This window comes from Camelus bactrianus, chromosome 6 (assembly GCF_048773025.1).
Source record: "Camelus bactrianus isolate YW-2024 breed Bactrian camel chromosome 6, ASM4877302v1, whole genome shotgun sequence".
Taxonomy (NCBI): domain Eukaryota; kingdom Metazoa; phylum Chordata; class Mammalia; order Artiodactyla; family Camelidae; genus Camelus; species Camelus bactrianus.
The window spans coordinates 86345688-86368556 of NC_133544.1; the positions used below are offsets into that span (position 1 = coordinate 86345688).

Consider the following 22869-nt stretch of genomic DNA (forward strand, 5'->3'; position numbering starts at 1 on the left):
CCTGTGTATTCTGAACAAATTCAGAGGCCACACATAGGATCTTCTGAAGTTGTGAAAAGAATATAGGATTTAATGTCAGACTTGGGCTTTAAACTGTGTAAGCTCAAAACAACTTAAGCTTTCTGAGCAGCATCTTATCTATAACAGAAATGGTTTGTTATTGGAATTAAATGAGATACTGAGTGTAAAGAGCTTTGCATATAGTACATCCTTAAGAAAATACATTCCCCTGATGCTCACTCCATCCCACTCCACCACCCAAATAGCCTTGCCTTTGCGAGGTGCTGAACCATAGATCAGTATTTGCTGCTAATCTTTCTCTTACTGAGAATAAGCAACAGATTACTAGGTAAGAAGGAACAATCCTTTTCAGCTCTTCTCTGACGGGTTGAAATTTTCCTTCTGCTGGAGGAATGGAAGATTCCCAGCACATGTGCTTGCTTGCTTTCCTTGCCTTGCAATCACGACAGGCACGTAGTTGCCCATAAATGCCATCCACTGCTGTGTTTTAGGCAGCTACTTAACTGCCATTGGATCAGAATTGGCACAAGATTTGAAACCTCTTTCACTTAAAGAAAATTTCATGGAGAAATTAACAACTAGAATTTCTCATTCACTCCTAATGTTACTCCTCATCAAATTGTGTTATGCAGGGATTGGGTGCCCATTAAGGGTTAATTAAACACACTACTAAGCTGTCAGTGTTGTATTAGCTGCTTCTAGGCTTTGAATAGGCTGGTAGTTATGACTGAGAGAGCATTTGGAAGTTACGGGTTTCCAGGACAAGATTTTTTTTTTAATTGAAATATAGTCAATTTACAATGTTGTGTTAACTTCTGGTGTACAGCATATATATATATTCCTTCTCATATTGTTTTTCACGGTAGGCCATTACAAGGTATTGAATATAGTTCCCTGTGCTATATATACAACAGGACTTTGTTGTTTATCTATTTTATATATAGTAGTATCTGCTAATCCCAAACTCCTGATTTATCCCTTCCAACCCCCTTACCCGCTAGTAACCATAAGTTTGCTTTCTGTCTGTGGGTCTGTCTCTGTTTTGTAAATAAGTTCACTTGTGTCCTTTTTCTTTTTCTTTGTTTTTAGATTTCACATGTAAGTGATAATGATATTTTTCTTTCTCTTTCTGGCTTATTTCACTTAGTATGACAATCTCCAATTCCATCCATGTTGCTGCAAATGGCATTATTTTATTTTTTATAGCTGAGTAGTATTCTGTTGCATGTGTACACCACAACTTCTTTATGGTTTCCAGGAGAAACTTTTAATTAGCCCAAATTTCATGTCTCTTTCAATCCTTTATCACTACAAAGAATGGTTAGTTTCACTAACTGCTAATTTTCATTGTGGACTCTCTGAGTCAGTTTTGCTTTAGATGGTAATATTCAATATTTGTTTAGGGAAAAACTTTGGATGGTGTAAAATTCTACAGATTGTTATTGATACATTGTGTACTAGAAAGGAAGAATTTGGGTTCTGCCATGGCCTGTGTGTCTAATAACACAGCTCAAGATACTCAGATTTCCATTCTGACCTGTTACCTTAGTGATTCTGTTTTTTAGATTCTGAAGAGCCTCGGTAAGAGGAGTGTTTGACAAGGGAATTGGAAGAGATATGGTAAGTCTCCCATCCACTGCATACCAGTCTGACTTTTAAAAGGAATGAATGTATTTCACTGAACTGTATCTAGACTACCATACTGTTAGTTTTTGCTCAAAGAGTAAGTTGTGGTGGACTTGGGTTCCTAGAACTTCATTGTTAGCTACACGCTCCCCTAACCCTAAATACTTGTATTATTTATTGCTGTGAAAGTTATTGCTTGGTAACCCTGAAACTTAGTGGCTTAAACATCAAGATCTAAAGTTTCTGTGGGTCAGGAATTTGGGAGCAGCTTAGCTTGGTGCTCCTGGCGCAGGGTGCCTCATGATGTTACAGTCAAGATGATAGCAGGTGCTGCAGTCATTTGAAGTCATTGCTGCATCTGGATGATCTTTGTCCAAGATGCCCACTCCCATGGCTATTGATAGGAAGCTTCGGTTCCTTACTGGCTGTTGGCCAAGAGACCTTAGTTCCTTATTATGTGGGCCTCTTCATAGGGCTGCTCAAATGTCTTCACAGCAGGGTAGCTGGCTTCCCCAGAGCAAGTGATCCCGGAGAGAGCAAGGAGGATTCTCCAGTGACATTTTTCATCTAGTCTCGGAAGTTACATATACTCTTTCATTTCTGCCACATTATATTCATTAGAAGCAAGTCACTAAATATAACCTATACTCAAGAGGAGTTGATTAAGTTCCAACATTTGAAGCTATAGCAAGAATTTGTGCATATATTTTTAAAACACCACAGTTGGTGGGGAGAGGGGAGGGTATAGCTCACTGGTAGAGCACATGCTTAGCATGCATGAAGTCCTAGGGTCAATTTCCAGTACCTCCATTAACATAAACAAAAGCCTGATCCCTGCCTCCCCAAATAAACAAAAAGATAAAAACAAAACACCACAGTTAGTAACCCTCTTATCCCCTTTGTCAAGACCCAGTCTTCAGATACCGGGACTTCTGTGGCCAGAAATTCTATCAGACCGGCTTCAGTGCTTCCCAGGTCTCTCAGTTACATCTGATCTATGGTTCAGCATGAAATAAACTGTGCCCTCAGGAGGCAACCAAATGCCAAAACATCTGGAAATGGCTCAGGCACTCAAGTTTTCTGTGCAAAAAATCTTCAAAGAATGTTTATGAGAATTCAGAGTTTACAAATAATTATAAATTCTAGCGGCTGTGTTATGTTTTCCTAAACTGTGACACTATAGGAAACTAATAAGATACAAGACAATTCCAGCAAACAAAAAGCTTATTTGGTGCAAGGATTGGGAATACCCCTAAGTAAATCTGTCTGTTACCTGTTATGTAACAAACTACCCCAAATTTTAGTGACTTAAGCATGACATTTATTTACTCATAGTTGTATAATATGGGCAGGGCTGGGCAGGAACAGTTCTATCTCAGTGTGATATGACTGGTGTTCTTTGTGGGGCCGCATTCAGCGGGGAGTTTTCCTGGAATGGAGTGTCCATTATGGCTTCCCTTAGATGTCTGATGCTTTAGCTGGGATGGCTGGGACAGCTGAAGACTCACTGGACATTTCTTTGTCTTGATGTAGTCTCACTAGTGAGGGATAGCTAGTCTTACTTACATGGTGGCTCAGAGCTCCAAGAAGAAATTGTCATGTCTCCCAAGACTTAGGCCTGGAAGTGGTACAGTGTCATTTCTGACACATTCTGTTAGTCAAAGCAAGGCTAGCCCAGATTCAAGGGGAGGGGAAATAGACTACACCTGTTGATAGAAGTGGCAGCAAAAAAAGTGTGGCTGTCTTTCATTTATCACAGTACAGTAAAGCAAGGACCGCTGCTTTGTTAGAATTCCTAGTGCAAACTTCCTGAATACATTTAGTTCTCCCCACCCCTCAACCCCCTCCAAACCAAAGCTTAGCATATGGAGAAGGCATATGTGCAAATGTCTATTTTTTCAAGTGTAATCATCAGGGGAATCAGTGATGGAGGAACTTTCACTTCCCTACACTGATGTTTGAGAAAGAAACATATGGAATGGAGATAGCTAGGTATTTCTGGTCTTTTGACTGCCAGATCTTCGTGTAATTTAGAAATTCTTTCTGCAGGATTCCTGATAGATGGTTACTGTGATAGTTTTATGTCAATTTGACTGCACCACTGGGTACCCAGACGTTTGGTCAAACATTATTCTGAGTGTATCTGTGGGGGTGTTTTCTAGATGAGATTAACATTTGAATCTATTGCCCTCCCTAATGTGGGTGGGCCCCATTCAATCAATTGAAGGCCTGAATAGAACAAAAAGACTTAACCTCCCCTCCTCCCACATCCCATGAGTAAGGGAGAATTTCTCCTCTTCACTGTCTTCAAATTGGGACATTGTTTTTCTCTTGTCTCTGCACTCAGACTGAGACATGGGCTCTTCCTGGGTGACTAGCCTACCAGCCTCTGGACTGGAATCACACCACTGGCTCTCCTGAGTCTGCAGCTTGCAGACTGGAGATTGTAGGCCTCGTCAGCTTCCATAATTTTATAAGCCAATTCCCGACCTATCTATCTATCTGTATTTCTGAAGAAACCTGGAAAATTCAATTATCATGCCTCTGGTTATATTCTTCCAGGGATGATGAGGTCACTATTTGTGGAAGAAGCACATTTCTTTTGTAAACAGTTAAAATCACTCATTCTTTTCCTTTGGTGTCTGTTCCTATAATTTCAGCTACAGGGTCCTATTCTATATTTTAGAACAATGTAAAAATAAGTCTGGCTTCTTGCTATATGCTAGCTCCTCAGTTACTATAGGACAGCTATCTTGATTTATTTTGCCCTTCTCTAAGTGAAATATCCTTAGAATTCTTTTGTTTAAACTGCATCTTAAGTGGGGAGGGTGTAGCTCAAAGTGTTAGAGGTATGCTTAGCATGCAGGAGTTCCTGGGTCAATCCCCAGTACTTCCTCCAAAAAAATAAACCTAATTACCCCCCCCAAATTAAAAAAAAATAAAAATAAAAATGAACTGGATCTTAAGCCTCTTAGCTATTCTTGTCACTATTTTCTGGATATTTCTAGTTTATCATCAATATTTCTCAGAAAATGATACCTGTAAGTGATCATCCATCTGGATGTGGTGTGAGCATTAAAAAGTGTGGAGTTATTTGAACTTGCTCATGCGAATGAGTTAGGTCTTGGAATGGTGGTATTTTCTAAGGGAGCATAAGTTTCCTAAAGGACAGGTATGGGAATGGAAGGAATAAGAATGAATTGAAAAAGGAACACACACTGAAGGGAGATGAGACACAGCCTCACTCTCATCTGTGAGAGTGGGATTGGTTCTCACATCGCAGTCGGCCTGCACACCCAACAGGCAGAGCTTCACCCAGAACTGGGGCAGCTACTGAAAAGTCAACTTGATATGTCAGTTGGGATATTCTTTGCATTCTGTAGCTCCTCAAGGTTCCATCAAAGCACGTCTGAGTCTCAACCACCTAACACAGTGCAGCCCTAAGTCACGCAGAGGCGTCTGCCTGTTTCACGACCCAGGCCGACTAACCCAACCTAAACTACAACTCGAAATTTCCGGAAGAGGAATAGAGGTTAGAAACGACAATTTTCAGGATGTTCCCTAGTACCAACTTCTGCCCACCCAGTACAAACGTAGACATCCGTAATTGAGGCCCTATCAAAATTCAGAGGGTCCGAAGTCTGTTTTCCCAATGAAGCATTTCATTTTTGTTTATCTTAGGGGCCGAGATTTTTTAAAAAGATAGTAGGCAGGAAAAAAAACCCACAACCGGTTGTTATGACGACCAAACGGGTCTGGAAAATTCAGCCAATCAGCCTGCGGGAATGCCTCCGGATCAGCCAATGGGAAGAGCGCGTCGTACGTAGGGCCGCCCAATGGGGCCGCGAGCTGCGCGGTATTTGAATCCTGGAGCTAGGCGACTTCGCGAATATCCCCAGCGGTGCTGTCCGGGAGAGAAGTTGTAACCGCGCTGCGGTAGTTAGTGCTCTCGGTTTTCAGTCCGCGTCCCTCCTTGGGCCGGGCTGCCACTCGTGCCTGTCCCGTTCCTCATGGCGCTGCTCCGACGCCCGACGGTGAGTGGGCCGGCGACCCAGCCACGGCCTGGGCCCCGGCCGCGCAGCCCCTCGCCCGCCTCTGGCTTCTCTCTCTCTCTCTCCTCTGCTCGGAGCTTCTTCATCCCAGCCCGTGCCGCTTTCCCTTCTTCCCGGCTGCCCAGGGCCTGCGGCCTGTCCTCTGGCCGGCCTCCCCGCCTCGCTTCCGCTCTCCCGTCCAGCTCCTGGCTTGGCCGTCTCTGCCCCGGGGCTGGGGAAGGGTTGGAAAGCGCCTCGGGGCCGGCACTTGTCGCGGGAGCCTCCCGAGCGCCGGGCCGAGGACTCAGCGAGCGATCCCCGAGGGCCCATTGTCGTTAAGAGAGTTAGCTAAATACAGCTTCTTGGGGTTCCGCTGCTCTGTTCTCAAACTCCTTGCCAGCTAAGGGATCCGTGGTGGGGATGGGGGGAAGGAGTGGAAGAAATTCACAGGCTGTAGAGTGCTATGGCTGTTTTTCAGATTTTTTTTTCACATTTCGCTCTATATGAGTTTCCTATTTACTCCTGCACACGAAGTCTTCCAGGCTAAGTTCACTAATGTATGGGTTTTTCCCTTAAAAAATGTGTGATAGAGATTTTGCATTTAATTTGGAGCACTGTGGCAGACTGAGAGAGAAGGGTCCAAATTCATTTATTTCATCTCTGCAAACAACAAAGTGTTAATGGTATTTTGGATTTTTTTATGGATTTGAATTGAGCCTGGGTCTACTTTTTTCTTTGCTGAAAAATAGAGGGCCATGGCACACCTGAACTCCATTCTCCTGGCTGTAGGCTAGTTAAAAGCTGCCCATTTTCCCTTCCAGGTGGGTTTAATTTAGTCAGATTACCAGGCTTCAATCCATAAGCATTAAACTTTAAAACACTTTTTTAAAAACTGGCAGTAACTGCTGGAAAAATGGAACAGTGTGACTTTTGAGAATCCTAGTGAGTTGAATACATTCAGTATTTAGTTGCTATCCTTTTGTGAGTCTGAGTCAAACTGTTAAGTAATTTTTGTCTATCCCATAAAGTTCTTTCATAGTCAAGTTCTTTTTATTCAGGAAAGGCTTTAGTTTTTCCCTACCTCTCTTTCTGACCTGGTAAGTCCATTAAAACTCTCTGTTGGAAAGTTTTTTTAGGATTAGGACCCCCAGTTCTCAGGAATAGTACATGCTGTTTTGTTGTGTTTTTTTTTCCCCATGAAATGTTTATCACCTACAATAAAATACACTTTTTTGTGTGTGAATTGCTTTTCCTAACAGGTTTTGTTTCTAAGCACATTCTGTCTAAAGCAGATTAAGGTCAAATAACGATTTTTTTTATTTCATATAATTCCAACTTTCTCTGAATTTGAGATAAAACTATTTTACTCATAAAAACTATTTTCTTTCTAAATATCCTTAGAAGAAGAGAGAGTGCATGCTATGGCAGCCTCATTGTAAACTGCTGTGTCTCTAAAGATCGTGTCTACAGGAGCATTTATTATTTCTAGCATGGTATAAGAATCAAAGCTAGTTTAGGTTTTAAGCAGCTCGTTTTCAAACAGCCAGACCTATTACAGCTTTTTAGTACTGTGTCTTAATTACATTTGTTACTCATCTCTGTCTAGGAAGGCTTTTAAATAGTTGCCTTTAGTAGGCAGGGATCTCTAGTAAGTGACATGTGTACTATATGAGACATAATCACTTATCGGTGAAGCTCTTAGTGAGGTTTTTTTTCCGCTAAGTAAGTTGGGTGAGTGATTTGCTTAATTTACTGTAATGCTGTAAATCACATAGCATTTTTAGACTTGTCCCCTCTATTTTTCGCTTTCACAGATAGACCTCAGCATATTCACCTTTCCCAAATCAATTCTGAATTTGGATATTTGACATTAGCAAAGTATTATAAATTGTCTCAACTTTATTAATTTTTTTCCTTTTTTTTTTTTTTTTTTTAAGGTTTCCACTGATTTAGAAAATATTAACACAGGAGTTAATCCTAAACCTAAGAGTCATGTGACTGTCAGGCGGGCAGTTTTAGAAGAAATTGGAAATAGAGTTACAACCAGGACCACACAATTAGCTAAGGTAAGAACTGTGAAGACAGTACGCATCCACCCCGGGCTGATTGTATAGAGAGCTGAGGGGTGATACTGGCCGTCCTGCCCTATTCACGTTGCTTTTTCCTTGTAGAAAGCTCAAAACACCAAAATACCTGTTCCACCCACCAAAACTACCAATGTCAACAAGCACCTGAAACCTACCGCCTCTGTGAAGCCAGTGCAGATGGAAGTGTTGGCTCCAAAGGTAGGGAGTTCTGGGTTTACAGACTACTTACTGGGGTAGCCTGATTTGGGTAGACTGCAGGGCCGCCTTCATCATCATCGCAGCTCTTGAACATTCATAGCCAGAGCTTGACTTCGAGACAGCAGTGTGGAAAATGAACTTAGATATCTTCTTAGTGATGGTACCTTCGTACAGTGTTATGAAAGTTAATTACCTCAATACCCAAATAAATTTAGTGACCTCAGAGGAAAATTGAGTAGATTTTATTGAAATGGTTCACTGTGAGAATGAACTTGAACATGAAGCAGTGGAAGCTTACAATTCTGAGACCCTCACTCATGTAAGAACAAAGTCATGCCAGAATTCTGTGTTGATACATTGCAGTCTCTGACCGATTAGCTCAACTGGAGTTAGAACGCTGATGGATCCATGGGCCTGTTCCCCTTCCACCATGTTCAAGTTCATGCATGCTCTCATTTATGGATTACATGCATTCATATAATTACAGTGAAACAGGCACTGTTGTAGGTGCTGAGAATACAACAAAAACTACCTCACTCTTTCTAGTTCAAAATATGTATTATTGTATGCTTGAAATTTTTCAAAATAAAAAGTTGGATGTATTCGAGGAATGTGTTGCATACTTAGTATACACATCCAGTTGTGTTAAGGCTGATAGAGAGACATCTTGTTTTGAGGAGACTTATCTACAAGGGGTATCTGTACCTGAAAATTAAACATATAACCCTAGGAATGATGCTAGATGCCCTAGGCAATGGGTGACTGAATGCAAATTGCATATAAAGGAAGAAGAGAACCTGGAGGGATGGAGTGGTCTGGGGAAACTTCCTGGAGTAAGTGGGATTTTTAAGGATAGGGAGAAGCTGATAGGAAAGAGCACCTTTTGAGGGAACAAAGCAGCAGCAGGAATCAAGGCACTAAGGTGGACATAGCCTATGAATTACGTCCTTTTGGGCAAAGACCCAGCAAGTCCAAATTGGCTCAGAAGGTTTGAGGAAGCAGGAAAAAAAGTTGAGAAGAAGGCTGCAGTTGGATTTGAAGGCCTTGAAATTTGGATTTTTATCCCATTAGGCAGTGAAGAACCTTTGAAAAGTTTTGAGGAGGAGAGAAGTGATGAAAGCAGGGTAGGGTGGCCAGGGAAGGGACATTAAGTAGGAGGTATTACAAGCAAGGCCGATGGGTGCCTTGAACCAGCCCAGATCTCCCCTAAGTGCTTACCCATATACCAGGATCTATATGGGTGCTAAGAAATACCGCTGACGGTGTTAGGATGTGCCAGAACTCCTTTCAGGGACATCATCCTGTGTTCAGAAGGAATTCTTTGGATATGTTGCTTGGTGTAGAGGAGTGAGACCCTTAAGCACTTGAGTATTCAAGAAACTATTTATGGAATAAATTAATAAAATATAGGAAATTCAGCAGAGTGAGGTCGCTTTATGGAAGGTGTCTCATTTGGCTTTAGATTTGTTGAGGTGATGGAGACAGCTGTTGGGGAATGCAGTTGGAAATGGGCCAGCAACTTCTGAAAGAGAGGAACAGATTTGCATGCTTTCTACTTAGAGGTGATGGTTGCAAACATGTTGTTTATAAGACAGGAGAAAAAAGCTTTGATTCCAGAACTAAAGCTCAGAACAGATCCTCAAGATCTACTTTCCTTTGATAGGACTTGCCTTGGAAGTTTCTAGTGACCTCCCAAATAACAAACCCAAAGCAGCTTTTCAGACCTTGATCTCTTGACCATTATACAGCATTTTATATGGGTGATGAGCGTGATTCCTCCCACATGTCAAGAGAGTGGCTTGGCAGTATATTTCAGATGGTTATTCTCCATACCCAGGAAGGCTGTTTTTAAAATTTAGCGTAAGATAATGATCAGCGGGACAGTCAAGGACCTTTAAACAGTTATAATGAATACCTCTTATTCTCTGTTTTATATCAGGAGGTCAGTTAAATCCATTTAATGAAATACTATGCAACCATAAATATCATGTTTCAGTAGAATATTTAAAGATATCAAAATGGATGTGACATTAATGGAAGAGTCAGATTATAACAATATAATGCAGTACAACTCTAGATTTACTTTTTTAAAAATATATTTTTATTGAAGTATAATCAGTTTACAATGTTGTGTCAATTTCTGGTGTACAGCACAATACTTCATGTAGGAATATACATATATTCGATTTCATATTTTTCACAAGTTACTACAAGATATTGAATATAGTCCCCTGTGCTATACAATATAAACTTGTTAGATTTACTTTTAAAAGTGTGCATTTATATGCAAAATATTGACGGTAGTTATTTTTGAGTATTATGTGGGACTTAAGATTGATTTTCACTTTTTTCCTTAAAATGTTCAAACTTTTCATTATAGGTTCTTATTACTGTTCAAATTGGGGAAAAAAGGCAAATTAGAAAAACAAACAAACAGAAACAAAAAATGTTATGAATAAAACAAAAGGGAAATTTCCTCCCATAACCATGACAACTCCACTCTTTTGAGTTCCCCCATTGCCTTGACTGACTCCTTTTTCTCTCACTTCCTGACAGTATATTTCAAAAATTATGGACCTACAGCTCATTTCATATAAAAATCACTTTTGTGGTTGAAACATGCTTCCTGTTTTAGAAGACATCAGGGATTAATGAACCATACCTGTTTCCAATCAAATACACTTTTCTCTGAGAAACAGTGCAGAAGACACCAATAAGTCCACAATTCTGGGGAAGCCCGCCCTCTGGCAGATGAGCCCCTATGCAGGCTTGTCTCTGGTCAGCCCTCTGGCTTTTACTTTGTATCTGCTCTGTCTGCAGAGTAATTGCTATTTCTTTACAACCAATCCCCAGAGGTATGGAAATGCCAGATGGGCGCTGAATTTCTAGCAGCACTGAGCCCTGGAAAACCCCAGGAAGCAAACACGTTCGCAGACTGCTAACGGAATAGTTACCATCCTTTCTGTAAAGCTGGAAGGCAGGTTTCCTTCTCTGCAGCAGAGGAAGCACCTGGAATGCAAAGGGCCCTGGCTGAGACCCTGAAAGGATGCCGGCCATTCACAGGTGTTTGCAGAAGCTGATTATCCTACGGTTTTTGGAGAAAACTTTTTTGCTGACTCATGAGGCTTTGGCAAACACTGAGTAGTTTGAAAGGAAGGAGAAGTGTTTTTTTTTTATGCGCTTCTTCTACTGATGGGCACAGGGAAGCAAGGTGAATGAACCAGTGACTATCCCCAGGTAGCCCTCAATTTAAGTCAGGATGTCAGAGTAAAAGCATGTAGGAGAGGCAGATGCACGCTTAGGAGACATTCTGGGGAGTGGCAGCTGGAAGTTCTGATGAGGTTTTAGATTTAGGGATTTGATTTAAACACGACATTTAGTAATAGTCATTATTCAAGTATAAGAATCTCTTCTGGCCTAACTTTCCCTAATACAAAAGCTATATATAGAAGGAAATAAGCACAACTGTTCACATTTTTTTTAAAGTGCCTTTTATTTTTAATTACACAAGAAACATAGTCATAAAAAAGCAAAACAATATGAAATACGAAGAGTGCATAGAATAAAAGGTTGGTTCACTGTTACTGCTCCTCCTGCCGAAATCCCACCTGGTGGCATTCCCTAAAGCTAATCATGGTAACTAATTTTGCCTTTACCACTGAGCACACCTGTGAATGCATGTGTACACACTGCTGCAAATCGTGAAGTGTCAGATTGGAATCGACAATTTTTCTTAGTCCTCCCTTATTGCACTGAATTGACATTGTTTATTGCAAATTTCGTAAATAAAGGAACTCTGTTTTACCAAAACTTGTGTAAATACCCATATATTTGCATATTCATATTAGTCCATTCTTGTAAGACACCTGACTTGGTGAATGTCTGAGCTGGAACTTCAGCAGCCTTTACTCATTCTCCACCCACCCTCTTCCAAACAGCAGCACAATCTCACGTCTCCGTTGTTTCTGATGAGACTGTTCAGTTGCCTCTGACAACCCACAGAACTCATTCGTTAATCTAATTTGAAGGTTTCGTTCTTGGACCATTTTGGTGATGGTTCACTAGCTGGTGCCTTTTTTACCTTTGCATGCAGCAGGCACAGAACAGGACTGCACAGCCAGCTCACAGGGCTTAGGCTACAGTCTGCACAAGCAAGTGGGATCTTAGAATAATTAGATTATGTTAGAGTCCAAAAGGAATACTGCTGAGAAATTCTAAACCAAGGCCCAGAGCCATCATCCTTGTCTTATCCTATTGGCTTTTGGATATGGCTAAACTCAGGTGTAGTGCTGAATAGACACAGGTAAACATTTCAGGGGGCTAAGTCAGTCCATGAAGCACATAATGATAACCTCTGCCTTCTTAAACCAGGCTTCCTGGCACTGACTGCCCTTCCTGGGGAGAGTGGTGATGCTTATCCTCGAAATAGGTAACCTTAAAGTGAAGCTTACCTGTGCTTTACTAAAAAGCACATCTGATTTTAGTCATTCTTGCTCTGTTCCCCAGCGGGTCACTTAACTTCGGATAAAATCTAAACTCCTTAGCCAGGTTCTTGCTCGCCTTTCCAGCCCTTTTCTCACACCTCCTGTGCTACTCCCACTGTCCCAAGTCAGCGTGCTGTTCCCAGACTTGCTTTGTTTCTTGGCTTCCCCTGGGACTTTGACTTGCATACTTTCGCCTACTCATTTCCTTTGAGGTCTTACCCTGTCTGGTAACCTTACTAGGTTTCTCCCTGGTACCCCAAGTGGCTCTTCTCATTCCTTCTGGCCCCCTTCTACAAGTTCTTAAGTTCTTGACTAAGTGAGAGATACGTGCATGCTTCTTGCTCACCTGGCACTTTCTCGGTTTAAGACCTTTGATTTAAGAGGGAAGGGCATGTTTTGAATTGCTGTGTATGTTCTGTTGTTTTTTGTTACTGTTTCATCCTTCTCTAAGACTAGAAACTATAATCATTGAGCTTTAAGGTAAATCAAAATTGTTTATTATACTCCCTTCTCTTTCTTTCTATATTTCATGACTTTAATACATATCTTTACAGCCTAGCAGTCCTGTTAGGTTTTACTTTGAGAAGTACCTCTTATTTTTTTTAAAAGTGATAGTTTATTTATACTTCATTACTAAACACTTGTTTTATTAACTTCATACGTTTTTAATTCATGTGATTTTTATAAATAACCACCCAGTCAGCACAAGAAAATAAAATTCTGGGTGTGTACTTAGTCTTTGCTTCCTCCTTTTATTTGATTCATAGGCAGGAATGTGCTTTTCTGTGTTTTCTTTGCCAAACAGTTTTTCATTTGAGAATAAATTAGTTGACGAGAAGACAACGTTCCACTTGCAGAAGAGACTGCTACTAAAGTGAACTGTCAGCTCTAGGAATCTGTACCTAGGCATCTAAGTTTCTTTCACTCAGTAAATATTTATTGAGCACCTACTATGTGTCAGGGATGACACAGGAATTTGAGATGCCTTAGTGGACTGAAATCAGTTTAAATTAATGTAAGCTTATAGATTTTACATTCTTGCAGAGGTAGAGGGTAAGTAATACACATATTGTATTAGAATAATATACTTCTACAGTGTATTAGAAGTTTATAGAATCTCTGGGGAAAAGCAGAGTAAGGTTAGACTAGGAGGCAGGTGGGAATTTTAAATAGGAGTGAGGTTAGACCTCACTGAGAAGGTAACACGGAAGCCAGACTTGACGCAGTTGAGGGAATTACCCAAGCGGGCACAGGGACAGTAGCCTTTTGGGAAGAGGGACAGTGCTTGCAGTGATGGAGCCCCAGGCAGGAGGCTGGGGTGAAGCAAGCTGAGGGGAGAGGAGGAGGAGACAGGTCAGCAGGGGAAGATGGGAGGGCCGGGTCGTGCAGGGCCCGTCCACCATTGTGAGGACCCAGGTTTTCACTTTGAGTGAAATTAGAGTGTTGTTTTTTGTTTAAAAAATTTTTTTTAATTTTTTTTTTTTTTTTTTTTTTGGTGTAGGGAGGTGATTAGGTTTATTTATTTTACTTTTTAGAGGAGGTACTGAGGATTGAACCCAGGACCTATGCATGCTAAGTATGCGCTTTACCACATGAGCTGTACCCTCTCCCCTGAAATGAGAGCATTTTTAAACAGAAGTATGTCTCCAAGAGCTTCATCCACTGCGTCTTGAATTATTCACCTCTCACTGTGAAATTTGTTTTGGCTTTATCGTTTATAAAAATGCATATGATGCTTTTAAACCGGTTGGCCCTGCATGTGTTTGCAATCAAGGCTGCGTCTAAGTAGTGACACTCGTGCTTTCATTTGTGGATATAGCGCCCTTCTCCCGCCCCTGAGGATATCTCCATGAAGGAGGAGAACCTCTGCCAGGCCTTCTCTGACGCCTTGCTCTGCAAAATCGAGGATATCGATAATGAAGATTGGGAGAACCCTCAGCTCTGCAGCGACTACGTGAAGGATATCTACCAGTACCTGAGGCAGCTTGAGGCGAGTGGGCCTTTGTGCTTTGGTGGTACAGCAGTGTGGAATGGACCACACAGCTGGGAAGGAGATGAGGTCAGCCTCTTAAACTTTTAATTCCACCAACAGGTTCTGCAGTCCATAAATCCACACTTCTTAGATGGGAGAGATATAAACGGACGTATGCGTGCCATCCTGGTGGACTGGCTGGTGCAAGTCCACTCCAAGTTTAGGCTGCTGCAGGAAACTCTGTATATGTGCGTTGCCATCATGGATCGATTTTTACAGGTAAGTCTGCTTCAGGAACTTCCTGCCCTCACTGGCTTACTGAACGTTGTATTTATGCAGTGCAGAGGCATGGTACCTCTGAGATTAAGACCAAAAGGCCAGTTTATGAGATGCCACAGAACTTCAGGTGCTAGAAAAGGAAGTAGTCCAAGTGTGTGATGCTCTGGTGATGCTGACCAGCGCTGGGCATTTCTGCTAGGTCAGCCTGCGGAAAAGGGCTCAGGGGAACGCCGTCTTACCACAATCATTCATCAGAGGAGACATACCAGCAGATGGTTTGAAAGTCCACCTGAAGCCTGTGGTGCGTTTGGAGACTGGTTCTCCAGGCTGGCTTGCACGCTTGCCATAGTGCAGTACTCTTTGGTGTTAAGCCCCTTCAGCTGAAAAATAAGGAGTTTGGCTAGAGAACTAAGCAGTTTCCAGCCAGCTGGGGCATTGAATCACTATAGAAGAGGGAGAAAGCAGAGGTTTTAAAAAAAGGGTGGAAGTACATGTGAGGAGTGTACTGAGAGTGTGAGGTCTAAAGTAAAGAGGAAGGTAAGAAATCAAGCTGAGAGGCAGAAGTGATCATCAAAATGTTTGTAACTGATAATGCAAAAACACTGACCAGTTAGAAGAAATGCCAGGCAGTAACCACAGTGTGTTAGCTACCACATGGTAGCCCTGCAGGTAATTTATTTATTTAAAGTCAACATTTTGATTATAGGTTTAGGCCAAGTTCAAATGCTGCCCAAGCAATACAGGGATAATTGTGTTGATAATAATGACCCCGAGATGCTGCAAGATGCTAAGTAAGCTTAGAGTCACTGGTTTCCATTATACAGTCCTCACTGAGTAGGAAAGCACTGTCTTATTTTTGGTAGATTTTCAATATTGAGAGTTGAAGCAATAAAAGCAAATTCCCGGTTTAAAAAAAGAAGAAGAGAAACACACCCTAGACTGAGATTTTCCCTGACTCTGAAGCATCTTTGAATGATTCTTCAGGCTGAATAATGTGTGCACTTCTGGTGGTGAGGGTTAAGGAAACGCTTGAGACACCCCTTCCTCATCCCTAGGCGTCCACTGAATTCCTGCTTTTTTGCTTGCCTCATCCTGATTCAGACCATGCTGAGTGCCGTGTTGGGGCTTCCCCAGACTCTGAAACCAGGATGATGGGGGTGGAGCAGTGACTAGGAGTTTGGTTGTCAGGCTGATTCTTCCCTGTTCAGCAACTGAGTGATCTTGGACTGGTGTCTGATTCTCCTCTCAGGCCACCTGTTTGTAAGTGGGGGAATAAATACATACTGCCTAGATTCTCTGAGGATTTGTTGAGATGATTGTTTGAATCTTGGCACAGGGCCTGACACATGGCGAGCACTTCATGACAGCTGCTGTGAGTGGTGGGGGGTCTCAGGTCAACACTCAGGTCTCCTGTGTCTTTAAGAGGAGTGTGAGCACTTCTCCAAGACTTGGTTTCCGCTACTGTTCTTCCACCCAGAGCCCCCATTCTCTCCTTAGATACGACTTTTGACACATTCTTCTTCAATTAGGTTCAGCCAGTCTCTCGTAAGAAGCTTCAGCTGGTTGGGATTACAGCTCTGCTCTTGGCTTCCAAGTATGAGGAGATGTTTTCTCCAAATATCGAAGACTTCGTTTACATCACAGACAATGCTTATACCAGTTCCCAAATTCGAGAAATGGAAACTCTGATTTTGAAAGAACTGAAATTCGAGTTGGGTCGACCTTTGCCACTACACTTCTTAAGGCGAGCATCAAAAGCCGGGGAGGTGAGTGCCACCAGTTCCGTAGGAGACTTTATTTTGTTCTCTTATCCCGCAAACGTTGGTCCAATGAAAGGAAAGCTTATGAATTTAAAGGGAGCACCTTTTAAATAAGTCCTAATGGTTATCTCACTAGTTCTTACGAGACAAAACCTCACATTCTGTGTCTGTAACATACTGCGGCCTAGAGCAGTGCCCGGGAAGGAGGAGTGAGTTCAGCGGGTTGGAGTTCCAAGGCCTTCACCCAGAATTTTGCAAGAGATACTAACAGCTGTGCTTCTTACCGTCCCTGGGTGTTCTTTCGTAGGTCGACGTTGAACAGCACACGTTAGCCAAATATCTGATGGAACTGACTCTCATTGACTATGACATGGTGCATTATCACCCTTCTAAGGTGGCAGCAGCTGCTTCCTGCCTGTCCCAGAAGGTTCTAGGCCAAGGAAAATGGGTGAGTATTGAATTTAAGAAGAAATTAGTTAGCTATATTTTAGGCCCTCTTGATATAAAAGGCCTTAGTAATTTTACAACACCATCCTTGTAGCGTTTGTTTTAAGTCCACAGGCTTAAAAGAACTGCTTGGAATGACTCAGGTGGAGACCAGGTGACTGCACTGTGGCACACAAACATAGAGTCGTAAAGAATGAGGAAGGCCACTAAGAACTGATATGCTAAGATTTCTGGATTATTTTGTGAAGTCAAACAACCAAGTTGTTAAGCACTCAAGATAAAGCAAGGCCAAAGCCTGACTGATTTACCCAGTAAAGATGAAATGGGCCACTTTTAGGTTCTTACAAGGAGCCAAAGATGCCAGCTCCCTGGGTTCTTGTTTCACATACCAAAAAGGACACCACGGAGACAAAAAGGGCTGATGGCTGCAACGCGAGTCAGAGTCGCACCCTCTGTGGCGCGCCCATTCTAGACTGCCACTGAGCACCTTCTTAGTCTGTAGATGCACCCCGAGAGCAGCAGACCAAAAACCTCATCAGAGCCCAGGAGGTGATAGGGAATGGTCTCATGACAGCCTCCCTCCCAGAAGAGACAGGGAAGTGAGTGGGAGGTGGCTAGGGGGCAGCTGCTCCCATGCCTGCTGTCCCCTCATCTTCTAGGAGGATCGAAAAGCATTTTCCCAAGACAGATTCATAGATGTGGTTTAAGCCTCTGCTGGCATGGCCTGTGCGGATTTGTGCAGGAGTGCCTGGGCATCATGGTGGAGCTCGTCCTCCAAACAAGTGTGTACAGTTGACATTTTAGGTAAGAAAGAAGGCAAATAAGAGAGCGTGTCTACGTGTATGTGCTTATGTATTTGCTTACTCTTAACAAAAATATGGGAAGAATAGGCCAGACACTAATGAAACTGGATCCCTGTGGGCACATAGGGTAAAAGGTTGAGGATGGGAAACAGGACTTCTGGTTGTAGTTTTGCATTAACTTGTACACAATATAATGTAACTTTCTGGACTTTTGAACAATATGAATGTTTCATGCAAACACTAAACTAGAATTAAGCAGAAACAATGTCACTGTATATTCAAATCGGTAACAGAACACAGGGAAGAATTAATTCAAATAACTCTCAAACACAGCATTCTGACCGCTTCCTCAGTGGGATGTGATGTTAACAGGAGGTTAATAGTAACCTGTCATTAAAATTCTGAAGCTGCTTATATGTTTTAGGATAAAGCAAATAAACATTCATGTTATTAAGGACTAAAATTTTCAGTATAAGAATATAAAATATTGTTAACAAATGAAAACAAGGAAGATCTTATAATATTAGATAGATTTGTCTTAGAAATATCAGTAAATTCATAACAAAAGACCAGGAGACAATGACAACCCAGTAGAAAAGAACATGCCCAGTGCCCACATCTTGGGTACTAAATGCCGAGACCCACTAGGAACTAGGGCTCCTTCCAAACATAGCTGATTGCAGGGCTGTGTCGGGAAGTAAAAGGTAAACCTGAATTGATCAGTTTGTAACAGATAGCAAGTAAATTTTCAAAGGTCAGTGGGTCACATCAAAGAGACATAGGAACTGGCTTGAAAGGGCTCTTACTGACTAAATTTGAGCATTCAAAGAAACAGTGACAGTAACAGATTACAATGCATTAAAAAATGCATGAGTCCATAAGGATACAAAAGGAAGGGTGAGAGGGACTTTAAAAATAAGTAACAGTTGAATGCCAGCTAATCAGAGTAGAAACAATGGCAGAGATAGAATTTCACGATTTTAAAACCCCCAGGGTAATAATTGATTCAAGCAAGGATCATCGAATGATGCTTATAGCATTAGGTGAAATAATTTGGGGCCATAGGATTCACATTGTCTCAAAATATCACCCCACAGTTACATAGTAATTCTGAAGGCAAACTGTACCTTTGTGGTGGAGAGGTCTGGCAGTTACTACCATTTATCCCAGTGATGGAGCTTGGTATCACCAGGGGTGGGCCTTCCTGACTTGCCCTGCCTTCTAGGGCAGTAGGAAGTGTGCATTGTCGCCTGTATAGAGTTCACGTCCAAAATTTTGGACACGGATCCAACCATCAGGAAATACACAAATCCAGAGTGTGAGATGTGCTCAGAGTAACTGGCCTGGATCCTTCAAAACAGTTAATGTCATTTAAAGCCAAGAAAATGGAAGGTGTTTTAAATTTAAAAAGACTAAAGACAGCAACTGCCGAATGTACTTTGTGTACCTTCCTTGAATGGACCCTAGATATAAGAAGAAAAAACTAGAAAAGATATCTTTGCAGCAGTTGGAGAAATTTGAATATCGACTATATATTTGATGAGACTGTGGAACTGCTGATAATGTTTCTTATGTGACAAAGTTATTGTGGCTAGGAAGAAAAATACTTCTGAGGGGATGCTTCTGAAACATTTACAAGTGATGTGTCATGCGTCTGCAGCGCCCTTCCAGATCATACAGCCATTTGATGGCTTCAGAAGTCACACACAACTTTTGCTGAACCATTTGAAAGTGAATTGTGGACACCATCAGAGAGAGAGAAAGAGGAGGAAAGAGAAAGAGGCAAAATGTTAATAACTGATGAATCTGCACAGAAAATATACAGATGTTTATTATATTATTCTTTCAGTTTTTCTGTAAATTTGAAATTTTTTGAAATAAACTTAAGGCAAAAAGGCCACTAGTATGTGTATGGTACCTGGTCTTGGTACCACTGGCTCATTGTAGCCAGATTACCTTTAGACATGCATCCTTGGTTTAAACCTATTAACTGCAGGTCTCCCTGTTTTCTGGGGAATTGATTTCAAAATTCGGATTGTTGTGCATTACATCAGAATTCACTCCTGCTTAGTTCTTTTTTCCTTTAAACTATTTTAGGATTAAGATTAAATTGTGATTTACTTTCCCAATTACATTGTGTATATGAAAGGGGTGTAATTAAGCTTTTAGAATTTTATCACAAAACTGAAATAAGGTCAGGTTACTTATCTTCATGCAGATTTTGTCTCATTATCAATCAGTAGTTGTCCATTTGCTTGGATTTTGTCCTCTGGGAGGCTGAGTCACCAGGCTGGGCATGGAGCCTTCTCTGGGTGCTCTATGTTCTCCAGGGCTTAACCACGTGGGGCCCAACAAGAGAGTCTCGAGCAGTGTTAGATCTTCTGGGTTTGGGAGTTTAGACTCCTGCCTACGGTGCCGTTTCTTAATTCTGAACTTCTTTCCCTGATTGACAATATATGTATCTGGGCTCTCGAGTGCCCCGCCAGCCACTGCCGGGCAGGGCTTTGATTAGAGGACCATGGATGTGCTAGTCTTAGGTCTCTCCCTTACTGTGAAGCGGGCATTCCTTTGTTGGGTTTGATTTTACTCTGTCCCACTTTCCCTTCCCTTTCAGTGTGGTGACAGAGGTAAGCATGACAGCTTTGGGACTTGAAGGACCCTACTTACCTGTGCAACTTTCTTTAAAACATCATAATTTGGGACCTTCTCCACTTGACTTAGCTCAGAGCCGCACAATGTCTTAATTTAGTCTTGCTCAGAGCCAGAGTCATCCTGTGTTCACTGGCTGCTTTGCTGGTACCATGGTAGTGGCTGGGGCTGTGACTGAATTTCCGGAAGGTAAGAATATTTTTTTATAGCTTTTCCATAAGTAAGACCAGCATGTGTAAACCTGTGCTCTTGTAAAGAAGTAGCGGCTTTATCCTGCCCCTTTCTTTGCATTCTCTTCCAGAACTTAAAGCAGCAGTATTACACTGGATACACGGAGAATGAAGTGTTAGAAGTCATGCAGCACATGGCCAAGAATGTCGTGAAAGTAAACGAGAACTTAACAAAATTCATCGTAAGTACTCTTCCGTAAGCTGTGGAAGGCACTCGAGTATGAGTTTGGGGTATGAGAGGATGTATATGTATGTGTGTTTGCATTTCCATGTAAATATTTTGGCATATGTGAGAGTCTGTTTTAGCACAAACTCTTTATATTTTCCTAGCACAGCAGGGGAAGGAGCACGCTGATAAACCCTGACAGCAGACTTTCTTTAAAACAAGGTAGATCAGGCTTGCTGTGTCCGGGCCCAGTGTAGTCAGCCAGGCAGCTTCAGTGTACCAGCCCCCCTTGACCCAGTGCCCTGGGCAGGGCACCCAGCAAGCAGGGAAGGCTGGCCGGCATGTGGTCTGGAACAGCAAGCATCCAACTTGGGTGGCTCCGTGGAAGGCTTGGGTATTCAGGTGACATCACTCAGGGCCTTTGTCCAGCATCTGTTAGGACAATGACTGAGAGGCACCTGGACAGCAAGCATGGTGGAGGAGGAGGGGCAAGCAGCCCATTCAGGAAGCAGCGTCCTGGGAGCCTGGGGTCTGTCTCTGTGTGGCCCACCTGAGAGGAGGAGCCACAGGAGATGGGGTGCTGTCCTGTGTTCGTGTGATGCTGAGTATCAGAGCTCCCCGAAGGTCTGGTGACAGAGTGAGGCATCTGTACCAAGTGTCCTCACGGCCTGATCTGCTTCCTGACTTGTCGTTGGAGGATGATTTAACACACTGTGGAAGCATCATGTGTGTTCAGTCCTGAGGGTTTCATCTGGGATCTGCTGAGCACTAGTTGCCACTCGCTTTTATTGCCAGTTACTGCTGCCAGTGCTGATGGCACTTAGGTGTGATAAACACAGCTCCACCTCCCACCCCTCTGGTGGCTTGTGAGAGACAGCCTGCTCTTTGGACCTTGAAATCATTGGTTCCCCCATCACTTGTGCTACCAGCTGGTCTTTTTGCATGACTGCGCATGGAAGGAAATTGTCAGGCCCGACACATGCCCTGGAGCACTTGCTGGCTCCAGTGACTTGACATCGTCCTAGCCTTTGTGGGTCTGTGGGTGTGGCCCTTTGATACTTGTAAATTAGACTAGGAATAAGGTATAAGTTGGGGCCGGGGAGGTTCCTGATGTGTGCTTAATCACAGATGACTTCTGCAGGCCGTCAAGAATAAGTATGCAAGCAGCAAGCTCCTGAAGATCAGCACGATTCCTCAGCTGAACGCAAAAGCCATCAAAGAGCTCGCCTCACCTCTGATGGGACGGTCCTAGGCTGCCCTGGCCCTCGGGGAGCAGTGCTTCGGCCGTGCACTTTGTCTTACGGATTTGGAACTCCTGACTTTGTATATAGTCCTCTGGTCTATTTCCTGAAACCTTTTCTCAGACCGATTTTCTAAATGTATATTGAGGAAAAATAAAGCTATTAATTTTTCTTAAGGTATCCTGTGTGTATTTATTTGTGCGTTCTGTGCTGAAGACATCACGAGGAACTTGCTTTGACTAACTTTTTGAGGTATTATGAATAGCATGTGAATTACTGCCCTTATGGCTTTGACCTTCCTACAGTTTTCTCAAACAAAAAAACTAGAACTTGGCTTTAGTGAATGTTCCCTCATTCGTAAACTTGGTGAATATAAAGATTGGTTCATTGTATAAAATTTAAAATGGGGGGGGGAGGTTACAGCTCAAGTGGTAGAGTGCATGCTTAGCATGCATGAGGTCCTGGGTTCAATCCCCAGTACCTCCATCAAAAAACTAAATAAATAAATAAATCTAATTACCTCCCCTTGCAAAAAAAAAAAAAAAAAAAAAATGGGAGGATAACCATGATAATTCCTTTTCTAGAACTTACTTAACTATTCTCTAATTCCTATACAGGAACACCTGGCCCACTAGGGCGATGGCCACCGGTAACCCTCATAATGTGCTTCACTGAAGGCACGGCTGAGACCAGGAAGAGCAGTCCTAAGAGGCCACAGCTGGAAAAAGGAAGGGGGCCTGTGACATCCTATTAAAGGTGAAACTTGGAATGCGTTTTCCCATTGTTCTAACTACATTATGGGTTAGATTTTGTGTGGGGGTGGTAGAGGGGGGCATTTGATTACATTTAACATTGTTTTCTAAGGGGGAGTGCAT

The 22869-nt window shown here is 42.3% G+C and overlaps 1 protein-coding gene across 1 annotated transcript; it reads left to right on the forward strand.

The window, feature by feature from the left end:
• Positions 1-5488: 5488 nt before the first annotated feature.
• CCNB2 (cyclin B2) lies at positions 5489-22174 on the forward strand. Its single transcript, XM_074366211.1, has 9 exons — positions 5489-5681; positions 7616-7744; positions 7850-7963; positions 14267-14437; positions 14540-14698; positions 16228-16464; positions 16766-16906; positions 20659-20769; positions 21895-22174. Exons 1-9 carry the CDS (start codon positions 5658-5660, stop codon positions 22003-22005), a joined length of 1197 nt encoding a protein of 398 aa, XP_074222312.1. The 5' UTR covers positions 5489-5657; the 3' UTR covers positions 22006-22174.
• Positions 22175-22869: the final 695 nt, after the last annotated feature.